This window comes from Chanos chanos, chromosome 12, assembly GCF_902362185.1.
Source record: "Chanos chanos chromosome 12, fChaCha1.1, whole genome shotgun sequence".
Taxonomy (NCBI): Eukaryota; Metazoa; Chordata; class Actinopteri; order Gonorynchiformes; family Chanidae; genus Chanos; species Chanos chanos.
In genome coordinates, this window is record NC_044506.1 from 11,182,905 (window position 1) to 11,199,450 (window position 16,546).

The 16,546-nt window shown below is 43.3% G+C and overlaps 1 protein-coding gene across 1 annotated transcript in view; it reads right to left on the reverse strand.

Annotated features, from left to right (window-relative positions):
• Positions 1–6,779: 6,779 nt before the first annotated feature.
• Positions 6,780–16,546, reverse strand: part of dlgap3 (discs, large (Drosophila) homolog-associated protein 3) — a 15,028-nt gene continuing 5,261 nt past the window's right edge. Inside the window, exons 2-10 of the mRNA XM_030789537.1 lie at positions 13,499–13,731; positions 13,008–13,110; positions 12,248–12,464; positions 10,127–10,632; positions 9,822–9,916; positions 8,549–9,024; positions 8,126–8,217; positions 7,627–7,773; positions 6,780–7,076 (exon numbers count right to left, since the gene is read on the reverse strand). Of these exons, the coding sequence (XP_030645397.1) occupies positions 6,780–7,076; positions 7,627–7,773; positions 8,126–8,217; positions 8,549–9,024; positions 9,822–9,916; positions 10,127–10,632; positions 12,248–12,464; positions 13,008–13,110; positions 13,499–13,731 (2,166 nt within the window). The remainder of the gene's footprint in view (positions 7,077–7,626; positions 7,774–8,125; positions 8,218–8,548; positions 9,025–9,821; positions 9,917–10,126; positions 10,633–12,247; positions 12,465–13,007; positions 13,111–13,498; positions 13,732–16,546) is intronic.

Here is a 16,546-nt window from a genome sequence, read left to right on the forward strand (position 1 = left end):
TACAATCACAAATCTGTGTACAGGTTGTTGTTTTTTTTTGTAGCTTTTCCTGCACTCAAAGTAACCTCAGATTTTGTTGAGATAATGAACAACAGACAGACAAAAACAAATCTGGAAAAAATAACGTTTGCAAACTGCTATCACTGGTGAAAATGAAATTCTGTCTTAGAGATGAGTTTATGGGACATTGAATGTGTTTTCCTTTGGACTTTGAGCCTTGGACTGTTTATAGTGGAAACCCTGTGATGGGTTATGAATATTATTTGGATCACTAAGCATCTCTTTTCGGCATCATATCTCAAATGCTGTTTGGTAAAGATGTGACCGTCCAACCTATTCACAGTTCACAGGCTTATCTCAGTTTTTGGGCCATGGCTTGGGTTTGTATCACGTTTTGGGCTGAAAGAAAATTGTACTCGGAACTGAAGTTTTTTTTTTTTTTCTTTCTAAACATATACAATTTCAACACAGAAAGAACAAATTTGATACAAACAGCAACAAAGCTCTTCAAAAAAAAGAATGAAACAAAACTAATCTTCAGTATCGATTAATGAAAGACTCTTCTTTTAGAAAAACGTAAGAAAATGAAAATAAACAAAATTCAATTTTCTCTGCAGCAATTATTTAAAGGCTCTTCTCCGTGATAATGAGTGGAAGAAATCTGAACACCAGAGTCTTTTAAGATGCTATATCAAGGAAAGGACTGCAGGATTTCCGTTGTTGACAGGAAAACTGAAATACTACCACGCTGGTGATATGAACGAGGCAGGAAAGTCCTCTGCCTCTAGACTAACGCGCCATACCACTGCAGGAGAGGGCGAAGCACGTGACCATTGCAAAACGATGTCCGACTGCTCTGACCTTTCTCAGATCAATGCGCAACCACTTAAACACAAGGATAAGTTTCCGCTTTGAGAAATCTAAAGATTACGACCACTTTGTTTACTGGGATTCATATATTCCAATATAACATATATTATGTATGATCTGGGTAGTTACGCCATGTGTTTTGTCATTTAAAATGGTCGACATTTAAAACTGTCGATATTGTCAATATAAAGTTGTTATAATCGTCCGCTCAGTTAAAGCATAGGCGCACCGCATGATAACCAAGGCGTGAGTAGATATATTATTGCAATGAAAAGTGAAAATAACAAGAAAAAGCTTGCAGGCTTTAAAGTATGATTAACGTTATTCTTAGTGATCAAAAGCGCAAAGAGTGTTGAATGTTCTCCTATACAAGGAGTACCTGCTGACGTGGCACTGCGTTCAAGGGGAAAAAACAAAAACAAAACACAAGAGGTGAGGTGACACTACAGGCATACCTTGACCCAAACCGAACTAAACTGCAGAACCGCGGTTTTCTGTTTCATACAAAACTATTGCACCCTCAGTGTTTGGACACAGAGCCGTCACTCTGTCCAGCAGTCAACCCTCAGATCACATGAAGAGAAGCTCTGATCTGTGATGTAAGGGCCATTACTAATTGGTAAGACAGTGAAGGTATTCATTTTTTCATTTTATGTGATACAATAACTACTGATTGATATGGTAGTGAATATACTCATTTGGCCTGGGGCCAACTTTCAAAAGACCATATCTTGAAAAAGTCAGTTCTAGTGTTCCTTCATCAGAGTCAGAGAAGCAAGACTGGAAATACAGCCTTTTGAACATGATGAGAAATGTAGGAAAAAAATTGTAGTGAATGCATTGCCATTGGAATTTTCCTATGGAATTTTAGTATTTGAATCCAGCAGTGGATATTTTTGCATTTGTGGCCATTTACGAGAGTGTGAAACACAAAATTAAGATAATCGGCAGCCGGTGAACACAAAGAATGCCAAACAGACACTGGTTTAACTCGCTAAAATAGCTTTATAATAATTTTAGAAAATGTTTACAACATTGACAGTGTTACATTCTGTGTTAGGTAAACCACATCACAGTGTACCATCTCTCTGGGTTTAGCGCTAGCTGAAAAATTATCTGTACACGTCCATAGTAAGAGAACAATGACTAATCAAATCTGAAAACACATGATTCATGTACATTTCCACTGTGATAGCTCCTTAATGACCGGCACCAAATATAGGCAATATTGGACTCCTTCCTGGGTTATCCAAAAGAGTATTTTATATTTCTAATAACCCTTTATGAAAAAGGCAATACTTGCTGCTTCTGTGGTGTGTCTATTGCTGTTAACTCTGGGCAGCAAATAAATATATGTCAGCATAAAAGTAATACAAACAATACGTTCTGATCATACCATGGCACAAAATGAAATGGTAAACATAAAAAAAAACCCATAAATAAAATCATGTATAGTAACACTAATAGCAATAGATCATATTCTCACTTCAAACAATATGAATTAAGGATTTATACAGAGCTGTATAATGTATTGTCTTTCAGTCAGACATTTGTTCAATGTACCTATCAGAGAACAAATCCAAGGACTGTAATAAATATGGATTAAAAGGAAATAAAAGGAAAAAAGATGAGGAAAAAAGGACTTATTATGCTACATTGCAGAATATGAAAACCAAATTCATTTCAGAGTGTAGGGAGGAAAACATCATGGTTTTATCCAATACACCCCCCCCCCCTTGGTGAATATTACAAAAAAAAAAAAAGTCCAAGTCTTCACTGCACTGGTGCTATGTGGAAGATTTCTTAAGTTCTTCAACGTGACATTTTCCCCCCTGTCCACAGCCTTGCATGCAACTGTCTGAGAAGAGCCCAACCAGTTGGCAGTTCAGGTTTTCCAAAATGTCTGTTCACCGGTAAAATCCCCCCCACCCCCACCCAAACTCTCCCCCGATTAGCAGCAATAAAAATGAATTAAAACAGCTTTGCCCTCTTTACGTTATAAATGCGGCCTTTGAATACAGAATAGATTTTCTATAATCAGAATTGAAATGACAATGTTCATAATAATGTGATACTAGTAATAATACTAACAGTAATAATCATAATAACAATCCATATAATATTTATACCAATAACTTCCATTGCAACAGATATATTTACTGTACATAATAAAACTTAGAGTGACAAGGTATCTGTAATTACACAGTAATTGTTCAGTTGTCTATGACCCATGTAATTTCCAGTGATCGGATACTGCAGTAGTTTATTATGGAGCGGAAGGTCAACGTCACAGTGCCATAATTACACACGCTGCTACAAGCTCCTCATTGCTACTAGGTTATAATTATCACCCACGTAATCTAGTGTTGTTTACATCAGATACAGTAGCTACATCCTGTTTCCTCACAATAGACATGCTCACAAAAATGTTTTTTTTGAATGGAGACTCCAAATGCAATGACAACGACCTTGGCTTAGAGTTTTTGTTTTTCTCCCCCTTCGATGGAAGCCGGTGCAGTTACTTGCAAGGTGCAATAAAGTTTAAAACAAAAAAAAAAACGCTGCAGTATTTTTCTTTTTTTTTGAGAGCACTGACAAAAAGGTTGAGACAAAGAGGTACATGGTGTGGACGTGAGATGGAGATAGAGAGAAATATACCCAGAAATGTATAAGTGGTTTTGCTTGAAGGTCCAAGTTTTCCATTCACATAGTGATATATACTGTAAGTTGTTTGAGTGTCGTTGGTATTCAGATTTTTTTTCCCCAGTATAAATAACTGGTCTGTCCTTGGACGAAGTAGGCCAGACACCTCTGGCCAGTGGCGGGTCATTCCATCTTTAAATGTGTTGTTAAAAAGAAACATCTTCTCTCTTCATCTTGAGTGAAAGAAACGTGCACCTTGAAATAATGCTAGCTAACTCTGAGCGAAGAAAAGAAAAAAAGAAATAGTTTCAGACAAATGAAGTCCAGTAAAGCCTCTGTCTGGGTGTAGTGACTTGGGGAGGAGTCCTTCACAGTGGAAGAGTCCATTGTGCTTTTGTCTTTACTAAAGTGCTGTGTCAGATATCATTTGATCTTTCTGACTCAGAGTGATGATGTAATATGAGCTTTCAAAGCAGATGAAGACAATATCCATAAAAACAGAAGAATATCTTTAAATGACAAGTCTTGACTGAGGGCTTCTGGGAAACAATTGTCTGCTGAGATCAGGTTTAACAGAAGTGACCAAAGCGTCTTTTCGTTCCTGGAGAATAATCCATGGGTCAAATACCACTGTACAGAAAACGTTTTGAATATACTGTACAAAGGCAACTGCGCGGAGTTGCAGCAACTGCAAAAGTAAATGTAACTGTGATGTGATTATATTGCAAAACGAATCAGCAATGCATGTGTTTATTCAAATTTTAAAAACTACCAGAAATGGATAAAGGTCCAGTCAGACTGAAGTGATGTCAAAAATGATGTCTTCTTTGCAAAGGAATGTATAAATGTCTTGTGAGAGAGAGAGAGAGAGATGGGGGGGAGAGAGAGAGAAAGAGAGGGGGAGAGAGAGAGAGAGAGAGAGAGAGAGAGAGAGAGAGACATGCAAGTCACATTGAAACATCCATATCTGTGATAAAGTAAGGAAAATATCCCCAAAAAGTGAAGTGTTAACCCAAATCAAATGAATAGAACTGTACACATTTGAAATAACATTGAATATAATATTGTATTATGTGATTCTTTAAATGAAAAGTGCTGACCAGGCACATAAAGTTACTCAAGATATAGAAAACTCATCACGCAATTCTTCGGTGTACAGTGACTGTCTACAGGGACTGTCTACAGTGACTAAGCATGAAGTCAAGAGTGAGAGGAAGAGAGGAGAAAAGAGAGAAACTAGGAAATGAGGAAGGAATATGCTACACTTATCACCTGTCATTGGCTGGCGATTATGGAACTACCCTACAAATTCTCTCAAACGTACCCCAAAGTACCAACTGCTTATTTATTATTTTAGTTCAGATATGTGAGAGCACACTACTATTTAAACTGTATTTGGTATTGGTTCAATAGGGACTTGGAACGAATTTTCATACTCTAATCTATAAATGTTACAACATCTATAAAATATACATCTCCCAATAAAATAGTTTCTATCTCATTCCATTTTTGAACGTAAAAAGGTCTCTGTTGGTTCATGCAAACAATATCTTTTTTATCTTTTGAATATATAGGAGCAGATCTGTACCAAGAGCAAAGATCCTGGCATGATAATTATTAGTGTCTGCCTCTGTCTTGAATTATTTCAATCACAGAGGTGCTTGAAAACGTGCTAACATATAACCCTAGCCTATAAACCACAGCACGCCCGGGCACGTGCGTGCATGCGCGCACACGCACACACACACACACACACACACACACACACACACACACACAGAGATGCATACAGTCAATTTGGATATATTGTGATTCTTTCATATAATAATCTCTGACAAAATTCTGTGTCTAACGTATTCAAAACACTATTTAAAGACCTTTTGGTGTAACAGGTAGACAATGTTATCTCCTTTAAGGTGTTAGATCAATTTATGCTAGAATTTACAACAATATTCAAATGATTCAGTTTCCCTGATACTCCCCCTTTGGTCAATACCAAAGAGTCAGGTTTTATCAAGCAAACGCCCCTCCTCCAGGTCTATTCAATTCACACTAACAAGTATACAAAAAACTTCCTCACATGTTATAGTCTTGGGCTAATTCTTCACCATACCTGCTTCAACACCCTCGTTCCTGTGATTAAAGACCATCAGTTTAATAGATCAAAAGTGAGCATCGATTACTGTAGCTTAGCAACGTGTAGAAAGTCTTTGCCCCCATCCTCAGTTGACTTCACTCTGTTTTATCTGTCTTCCACACATCAGTGACTTGTAGATTGATTGGCGCTTGAGTAAGGAACTGTCCCTTCTCTTCAGTTGGTCATGGACCTCCTCAGCAGATAGGTGTGAAATTAGGGAAGGTGTTTCATACCTCTGGTACAACTGTGCAAGAGCCTTTACTCAAAAAGACTGGTCTTCTCATCACGATGCTTGGCTAGTCCTAACAAAACTCACTTCGTAATTTCTTCACTAATTTTCAGGGACAGTTCTAGTCGCCAATTTTGAGACCACCCAAATTCACTGGAAAATTCGGTGAATACAATAACAGCACAGTTTTCAGCTGCAAATCTCTATGACATTAGTTTCACCAAAAGCGGAAAAAAGTAGACTAATTTTCAGTTCACTGTTGTAGCTATCACCGTATTGCACAAAAATTTGTGATGGAGCGTTTTGGCCTGAGCGTTAAGGATGTGTTTCTCTAAACTGGCCACAAGAGTGTGCTATTGTTTCACAGTGAGAGGGGCTCTATCTCTACTGTCACAAAACTGTAACTGTGAAACTTGAAATAAACTACGAGCAGAGTCTAGTTTTACAGGGAATATGTTTTTTTTTTTTTAAAAAAAAAGAGAGAATGGTTCTGTGATGCTTCTGGGACCTCCTTAACAAGATCATACTGAACCCGTATGTACATAAGGATAGTATTTCGTTAAAACAGTCGTGACAGTTTTTGAACGTCGATTGGGTCAGATGAAAGAAATGCTTCTATGTCGCCTCATTCACTCACATAGTTGTGCTGGTGGAGCCCTTTTTACCTGTGAGGGAGGAACACTGAATAAACACAACCAGTGACTGTCCTCACGTCCAGAATACGTTTTTTTTTTTTTTTCCTTCGACTGAGAGACTTCACAAAATGCCATTTTTGACCCTCATTCTCCATTTCCAGTACAAAAAGACCAACAGAGGCATACGAGGAATTGTTCCTAGGTCTCTCAGTCATTCAGGGGCATATGGGAAGTACGGTGTTGGTGGTGAGGGACAAGACGTGTCTTACAGTCGTGTCTGTGCCTCTGGGATATATATCTCGATGCTGTCTGCGCTCTCCGTGGCCGAGTTTTGCCGGAAGGAGGTTGTGCGCTTGGTTTGTAGGAGCCGCCGCCTTGCCTCCTGCCGCTGCCTATCGCCCAGGTCCAAGGATTTTTCTCTCATGGGTAGACCGCGACCCCCCCGAGACACCACTAACATGCCCCCACCTCCAGCACTTTCAGCCATGCTGTCCGCTCTCAGGCTACCAGTCACACCTCCTGCTGGCTTCTTTGGTAACGGAGGAGGAACTTTTTTCTCCTCCTGAGGAGTAAGGTGAAATGTAATGTGGATGGGTGGTGGAGGTGAATCAATGCATGGGTTGAACCGAATTGGTTTGTATCAGACATATACCACAGACACGTACATGCAAGACAGAGAGAGGAGGTGTCAGAGGATGAGCGGGAAGGAAAGAGGAGAAAAAAAAACAAACAGACAACAGAAAAAACAAAAAAACATTAATATGGATCAGTATGGTTAGGGTCAGCAATGTCAGTGAGAAAGTGGTAGAAAAAAGAGAGAAACAAAAAGAAAAGTTAGAGTTCTTCCTTATGGATATTTAGATGTTGGTAGTACAGTTATATTTCTGAACTGTCTGTAACGCCATGTCATAGGAAACAACCATTCAGTCCACCATTTTGGCTCAATCATGTTTTGGTCCAGGTCTGTTCCATTTGTTGCTCTGTGGTTTCTCAGCTCATAAGGGACCACGGGGTGCCATCATGTGTGCCACTCTTCTACACACTGCCATTTTGGCTCTGGGGTAATCCCGGGGTGGGAGTGGGCCAGACTGGGCTGGGATAAGCTCTCTCACCTTCTTCTCAGGAGGTAGTCTCCAGCCAGAGTCCTTGAGCCTCTGCAGGTCCTGGAACTTTACCCGTACGTCCTCTATGGCCAATTGGAGTAGATCCCAGAAACCAGCCAAGTCCTGAGTGGTGGGCTGGGGGTAGGCTGTGGGGTCCTGAGTAAGAACAGGAGTATGTAAGAAGGAGCAAAAATAACTGAAAAATCTCAGTGGCCTTCAGCAGCATTGGTAGATTTCACAGTTTGAGCCTCAGCATTACTGAGTTCTCTATTACATCACTAACATTACTGTCTTAGTGTAATGAAATGTAATTACCGCATTCATCAATTATAACCAGTATGTGTAGCTGATGAACATAGTGTGTATTATGATGAGTCATTAATAATTTAATTAACAGCTGATATGCAGATGATATGTCTTGAGAGAACAGCCACAAATAGTATCTGATAAGAGAGTCCTCTGAATTTTCTGGAACCGGTTAAAGGACCACACAATGTTAATATCTCACCATGCACTGCTGGCACAGACGGAAAAACTGCTGCACCTTCTGAGACATGAGCATCTGAGCACTGCCCACCGCAGCTCTGATCATCTCCAGAACTGAGACACAAAGAGGACAAAAAGAGCAGTTAAAAAAAAAAAAGACAAAAAGATCCCTCTGACATGAAAGACAATGAAGGGCTCACGCCCTGTTGGAATGATTTGGAATTAATGGAATAATTGGTAAGAAACTATAAACAATTCAAGACAATTTATATGGTATATCCGCAAATTGTTGCCGTTTACACGTCTGATGTTCTGTCCCTCTCTCTCTCTCTCTGCAGTGCACACTCCAACAATCAGCAAGCTAACTGTGTCACACAATGGCAATCAAAGCTCTCATTTTACCACTCTGACACCTCCTACTGCTCCAACTCCTCTCCAAACTCACTTTCCTCCGGCAGTTCGTTCTCCTCGGCCTCCCTCTCCATGTTCTGGCACCATCCTTCCATCCTTTCCACTTCCGTCTGCAGGAGACGGAGGAAGAACTCTCCGTCGCGGAGACACGGCGATGCCCGGCCGGAGTCGGGGAGGCTTCTGGGCCCCTCGTGCCAACCCCCGGCGCGTTCGGACGTGAGCGGCAGGGGGGAATGGGCACGCGGGTGCGGGCGGAGGTCCGGGGGTCCAGGTTCGGTGGCGTAGCCGCTGTGATAGTCCTCACGATAAGCCCACTGGCCTTGCGTGTGGACGGTGCGGTACTCGGCGAACTGGCTGGCCGATTCGGGTTCGGAGGAATGCCGCTGGAAAGAACAGCCAAACTGCAGCCCCTTGTCCTGAGTGGGAACGCTAAGCGCCCCAAACCCCTCTGTTTCCAGGTCGGCCTGCACGCTCGCGGTCACGCTGTTCGAACGCTTAAAACGAGCTCGACTAGACCAGGAAACAACAGAGAGAAAGATAGGACGTTCAACCCATTAAACCATCTTTGACCAGCACGGCGGTTCGACATTTTAAACCAATAGATGAAAATATTGCTGACATTTCCAATTAGCTCCATCATTTGCAAGAAATAGTCTCACAAAGCTCATTACAGAACTGTCAAGCTGCATTTTAGGACTGCTCTCTTTCACCTCATGAGCAAACCAGTGGCATTTATATTTTACTTCAACGAGCAACCAAGAGTCTAACAAGATGTTGTGGGTATTAATTTTGTCCCATGAGATATAAAATAATAGGCAGACCATCTCGTTCTGTTCAAGAGTGCATGACATCACTTTACACTTGGGCATGCGTAATGGTCTCCTAATTAAATTCTCTCACCACCCACTGCGCTCATAACACATCAAGCCCCTTTTTCCCTTTGTGTTTGTGTGCGTGTGTGTGTGTGTACGTGTGTGTTAGAGAGAGAGAGAGGGAGAGAGAGAGAGAGAGAGAGAGACAGAAGAGGGGGAGGGAGGGGTGAGAGTGTGACAGAGTCTGAGTCACTCACTCCAGCAGCACAGAACACTGGAAGTGAAGGATGCAAAACGAACAATCTCAAATTACATTTGTAGCAAGATGCAAACACAAAGGACAAGATGTGTGTATGCGTGTTGTGTGTGTGTGTGTGTGAGAGAGAGAGAGAGAGAGGGAGAGAGGGAGAGAGAAGAGTTTGAGGAAAGAGACACGCAAAATCGGCACTGCCTGTGAATTCATCGCGAAATAACACGAGGAAAGGAGCAAGATACCGTTTATCGTCCTCCACTTGGACGCCGATGGAGTGTACCTCTCTGAGCGCTTTACCCTCTGTGTCAGAATCTGACAGCGTCTCTGAGCTGTCCACCTGGACAACACACAGACACATACAAAACGCGCCGATATAAGTCGGTCAGATGTCAAACGCCGTACTAAGAAGTAACATGTGGGTAAAGATAGATAGAAGACGGATAGAGAAGTTTATTCCCTATGCAACCTGCTGAGATGCGATCTCAACCACACTTGATATGCTTTTACTCGGAACCAGACTTTCATTTTTACATCTGCTTTCACTCACCTGCACTGCGATGGAAGGCCTCAGCTTCCTCACCCTGCTCTCCTGCTTATGTTCCTCACTTCCCGCCACTTTGCTCAGCGTCATGCTGTTCTGGGGAAGCGAGGACGACTTCCCCAGACTGCCCCCTGCTCTCTCCCGTTGACCCCTGGGCGGCCCCTCCAGCAGGCTGTCCGCAGAGCTGCTGTGTTTGGGCCTGACGAGGACCGGACCCCCTTGGTAACCCGCGTCCCTCAAGGCTCTGCCGTCCAGGCTCTCTGCTGAGTTGCTGTTCTGCCTGGCGCGTCCTGGACCCATGCCCGTGTAGTAGCCGCCTCTGGAGGTGCGTCCGCTGCTCTCGGTCAGGTCCACTGAGTTGCTGTGCTGCTTTTGCCGGCTTAGCGCCGGCTGACCCGTGTTCTGGAAGTAGGCGTCTTGAGTGGACTCAGTACTGCTCTGAGCGGTCACCGAGATCATGGGCTTGGACATGCGAGGAGGCAGTGGCGGAGGACCTTTCCTATATGGGAACACTGGGGAGAGAGAGAGAGAGAGAGAGAGAGAGAGCTCGTGAGATTAAGAAAGACCGAAAGACAACTGTTTTGCCGAGTTAAAAATGACTTTAACATAAATGCATCTGGTATATTTTTAAATTTCAACAACGGGAGGGTGGGAGGGAAAAAGAGAGAGAGAGAGAGAGCAGGATTTGAATGAAAAAAAAACTGCATGAAGAGAAAGTGAGACAGCCACAAAGACATGAAGAGCAGCAGTAGCTCTTCTTCCAAGTGAACTTGTCTCGTGGCAAAATAAATCATTCGTTTCTAAAGGGGAAGGAAAAATGAAATAAAAAACCATCAGCACACAGGCTCCTGTTAAAGTGACACTGCTGTTCTCATTTCTCTTGAAGACAGACAGGGAAAATGGGAGTGCTTACCAGATCCCACTGTCTGCCACAGGGCTCAACAAAAAGCAACTTATCAGTCTGCGTGAGTGAGTCACACACATACACACACACACGCACACACACACACACACACACACACACATAGACACACACACTGACATAGACACATGCACAGACTGCCAACATACGACCACACAACCAGATAAGCTGAAAAACATACAAACCATGTCTGTGCAGTCAATGCAAATCAAGTAAAAGGCTTTTTGAGCAGGAAACTTCATGAGTTCAGCAGTCAAAGCTCTAAGAGTTCACTTTCTGGCTTATGGCTCCTATAAGCTCGTGTGTGTGTGTGTGTGTGTGTGTGTGTGTGTGTGTACACACACTTCTGTGAGAGTGATTAAAAAAGGGCGTTTAAAAAGCATATTTAAGTCCACCCTTTCCTGTTCTATTTCTCACTTTCCCCTTCTCACTGCCACTCAAATGTGTATACTGAGAGCTGAGTGTGTGTTTGGGGTGTGCGGGCGACGGATACATTTGACACTTCACAGGGGCTTTAATAAATCTCCTGTGAGATTTACTGCTCAAAGCTTCAGAGTAAGAGGACGAAAATGACAGGACAGCCATCCACAATGTAGCCGACAGCTCCCACACATAAATAGAAAGAGATAGGGAGAAAGAGAGGAAGAAAGAAAGAAAGAAAGAAAGAAAGAGAGAGAGAGAGTGGAGTACATACACATACATACACACACACACACACACGTAGACAGACAGACAGGGAAACAGATGGAGATGGTAAGCTATGATCATAATCATGAACATAATGGTGACTCTAATGGAGACAGAGGCAGTAACAATTACACAGGGGATGAGAACAGAGACAGAGTAATGTTGTGTGGGAGTGTTTGTTATTATTTTGCAATGAACATATGTTCTAGAGAGACAGAGAGACAGAGAGAGAGAGAAAGACAGAGAGAGAGAGAGAGCGAGAGAGAGAGGGCGAGAGAGGAAAGAAGGAAAGACGGAAAGAGACAGAGAGAGAGAGAGAGAGAGAAAGAGAGAGAGAGAGAAAATGTGTTTTGATATCTAAAGCCTAGAGCTGAGGCATGTTTCCCCAGCAATGCCACGGCTGATCCAAAAACTCATTAAGCTGCTACAGTAATCCCTGTTATTGCACTGAGCTAGCAGCGTGCAGAGATACAGAACTCTGAAGAGGCTCTCCATGGACACACACATGGATGACTCACCCGCTCCACCCTTTACGCTCCCCTGGGGCCCAGACATGGAAAAGACTGACAGGCAGTCGTCGTCTTGGGAACAACCAGCCTGGATGGCTCGCACGTAGCTGTGGCTCCGAGTCCGGAAGCATCCGGGCAAGTCCAGAGCTTCTACAGCCTGAGACTCCATCTCTCCGAACATAGTCTCGCACACGGCTTCAAACTGCCGATTCAGGCTGTCTCCCAGCTGGTTCAAAAACAAAGAACGCTGTCACATTTCACTTAACCGCTGATCCGGGATCAGCGATATTATTTACTGAATGGTCTGAGTTGCGCTGAGGTTGTGAAGCTCTCACTCTTAAACTGACCTAACCATTAAGGAACTCAGTGTGAGGTGCAACTTGGCCAGGCAGGTTTTACTTTTTTTCTTTTTTTAACAGGAAGATTTATTCTTCCAGCTGACTGGACAGATAACAAGCAGGTGGACCATGAAATAAGGAACCAAGAGGTGTTACAATTGTGGGTGTTGACCACCGATGGGCTAAGGATACAGGGCCAGTCCCCGAAAACTCCTAAAACCTCCTAAAAATGCACAGTCACCTCAACTTTTGAACAATTCGGATACTATTTTCTCTTCGGTGTCTCTCTTGCCAGACAGGGAATAACCCTATCGATCCTTGACGTGAACGAGGCCTGACTCTCAGTCGTAGGAAGTCAAATCTAATTACAGTTCTGTTTCAAGTAAGATGCCGTTCTCTGGGCGCGGGAGGAAATAAACAGAGTGACTGACCTGTGAGCTGGTCAGGGAGCGAGTGTAGCTGCGAGAGCGGGCGTGTCCTTTGGGCGTCGTCCGACTATTAGGGTAGGCATCCGTGCACTGCTTACAGGAGTATCTGTGAAGAGAGAGAAGGGTTCTTGAGACGTCTTCCCTAAACATTTTTCGACTCTCTTTGAAGGACTAAAGTGGATTTTCCAGATTAGGTGAAGTAGTTTTTAGACTGTAAAAAAAAAAAAAAAAAGTCAGCTTGACTTAAAATTATTAGGGGACTTCACAGCTTTTTGGAGTAAACCCAGCCTTAGGCCATATATATTTACCTATAGGCGTCCAAAATTTGCCTCATGATCTTAAGTTGGCCTAACTTATTTTTACAGAGTATTTCATACTCTGCATTGTTCAGATGCCGAACTAAGGATGTTACTGGTTGTATCCTTGTATCACCTCTGGTAAAAAGACATTGTCTGCTGATGCTAATTCTGACGTATATATCTTGTGTATCTTACTTAGCGGTAGTGGAGGAGCGTTGGTCCATGCTGACTGATCGACGGAAAGCCTCTCTCTGAGCGATGAGTGCAGTTTTGGGAGAGGCTTTGGGACTGGCGTCCGAGTCTGCGCTGTCGTCATCACCCATGGCCTTGATGTAGCTGCCGCTGCGCATGCGTCGGCAGGGGATCTCCCCACCGCTGTCTGACGCCCCTCCACCAGGATAACCTCCACCCCAGTCATCTGACGGAACCTGTCATAGATAAGAAACAAATCACTTTTATCTCTCTTTCGCAGAGTCAGTTTGACTTTCAACAGTACTTTTTAATGGAGCTGCCTTTAACGCAGACTAGAGCAGACCTGATTCTGGACCAAGTAACAAACACTAAAAAAAAGAAAAAAAGAAAAAAGAAGAAGAAGAAGAAGAAGGAAAAAAAGCCTTGTTAAACTTGCCTGTTCACAGGTATCTACAATATGCAAAGGAACCCACGTGAACATACAGATATTTTACAGGAACAAACTGCTGGTCAGACTAGTCATGTCAGGCCAGCCAGTCCAGGCTTCTGTGGTAAGACCTCACCAGACCCTTTATGAAGTTTCCTGCACATAGCTCTTGTACAGTCTCTGAAAAATTGGAACAAAATAGCAAAATAGCCCCAGGACACTAACATACAGTTACGCCTTATTACACATAAAGAGACAGGGTTAGTCTGACCCCGAGCTGCTGGATTGAGAGCATAAAAAGCAACAGACCATAAGACAGAGAAAGAAAGAAAGAAAGAAAGAAAGAAAGAAAGAAAGAAAGAGGAAAACTGCAAAGAAAAGAAAAAAAGACAAAGAAAAGAAGTAACAAATGGATTAATCCATTCAGTGCGATTGGCGCTAACAGGCGAGACTGAGAGAGACAGGCTGCGTGCTCAGAGCTTCTGCGTACTTCTGTGAATACAGCTTTTGATTTGGAGGGCATGAACGGAGAAGAGCGGCGTCGACCAAATCGGAAAGGAAATGGCTCCTCGTATGACGGTCAAGCCAACATGTTCAGGGTTGCAGGATGTGTTTCCTCCAGCCACTTCACAGCAGGACAACCTACGTCAGTTACCAGGGCTGAGCAGAAAACCTCGGTATAACTGCCGTCCTTCAGTGAAACCTCTGTTAGGTGGGGAACAATGAGGGAAGGATATGGATTGTATTAACTAAAAATGGATGAGCATTCAATGGGGAATAAAGGAAATACACAACCTCAATAATCTGACCCTTGATCCTGTTTAATATTTATCCCATGATTATTACCGTAGTATCTACAAAAATGTCTTCTTCTGCAACAGTTTTAGAGGCCGGTACACCTCCAAAACCCGTTACATGTAAATGTTCTGGAGTGGAACATTCTGTCAATTTTTTATTTTTTTTTTAAGGTTCCCCTGATAGTTGAAACATTTTCAGAACGTTATAAGACTGAAATACATTGTGACTCTTTGATGAGATACTCTTGGAATGTCCTTGGAATGTTTAAATCTTCATTTGGCACCAACTTTATAAAAACTGGGCCAATAATTGCTCTGTCTAGTGTGAAATGACTGTGAAATCTAGAGCACTGAGTGTCCCTGCACATCAGGGTGGGTCAATGCACAGACCAGCAGCTATCGTGAAACAGGATTGGATCATTATATTGCTACGGTAGAGGATTCTTGTTTGTTTTACCAATACCAGTGAGTTGCAGTAGAGGCAACAGTCTGAAGCCAAATAAAGAGGACTTCAGAACACTTAGATGGACTGGAATGTCCAATTTGCGTGTAGTGAAGTAGCGGAGCACTACTGGAGTGATGTACAGTGTTCCATCACACTGCTTTGTTCTTTCTCGTCCTTTCTTGAATTTCTAAAAGGATGGTGACAATCTCTTCTCCTCCTCCACTGAGCGCTTGGAGTATGTGAATCAAGCCCTCTTCAGTGACTCTATACTCACAGTGAGGGGATAATGTGCATGCACACATGGCTGTGTATACACACACTCACAATGACACACTTACACACCCACACACTCTTGCACACACACGCATGCACGCAAACGCGTGCGAACACACACACACACACAGACACACACACACACACACACACACATTTACACACAAAAAAATGCCATAATCTGTTGATGGACTGGTAATGGAAGCTTTTAAAGGTCACCACTTTCAACAAGGATTCAGTTTGATGTGTGTGTCCGGCAGCCTGCCACTCTATCCTGCCCTGTTCCTGAGTCTCTCTAAACGTGTACTCTTCTTATCCACTTTCACAAATAGACAAGGAGCTGCTTGACATCTCTATGGGAGGTGTATAAAAAAAACTCCTGCCTGTCCCTTTTCTGTCTCACTCCGTCCGCCTCTACCTCTACCTCTCTCTCAGTTCTTCTGTCTGTTCCCTCACTTCAATCCCTCTCTCTCAGCTCCTCTGTCTGTTCCCTCACTTCAATCCCTCTCTCTCAGCTCCTCTGTCTGTTCCCTCACTTCAGTCCCTCTCTCTCAGCTCCTCTGTCTGTTCCCTCACTGCAATCCCTCTCTCTCAGCTCCTCTGTCTGTTCCCTCACTTCAGTCCCTCTCTCTCAGCTCCTCTGTCTGTTCCCTCACTGCAATCCCTCTCTCTCAGCTCCTCTGTCTGTTCCCTCACTGCAGTCCCTCTCTCTCAGCTCCTCTGTCTGTTCCCTCACTGCAATCCCTCTCTCTTAGCTCCTCTGTCTGTTCCCTCACTGCAATCCCTCTCTCTCAGCTCCTCTGTCTGTTCCCTCACTGCAATCCCTCTCTCTCAGTTCTTCTGTCTGTTCCCTCACTGCAATCCCTCTCTCTCAGCTCCTCTGTCTGTTCCCTCACTGCAGTCCCTCTCTCTCAGCTCCTCTGTCTGTTCCCTCACTGCAATCCCTCTCTCTCTCAGCTCCTCTGTCTGTTCCCTCACTGCAATCCCTCTCTCTCAGCTCCTCTGTCTGTTCCCTCACTGCAATCCCTCTCTCTCTCAGCTCCTCTGTCTGTTCCCTCACTTCAATCCCTCTCTCTCAGCTCCTCTGTCTGTTCCCTCACTTCAATCCC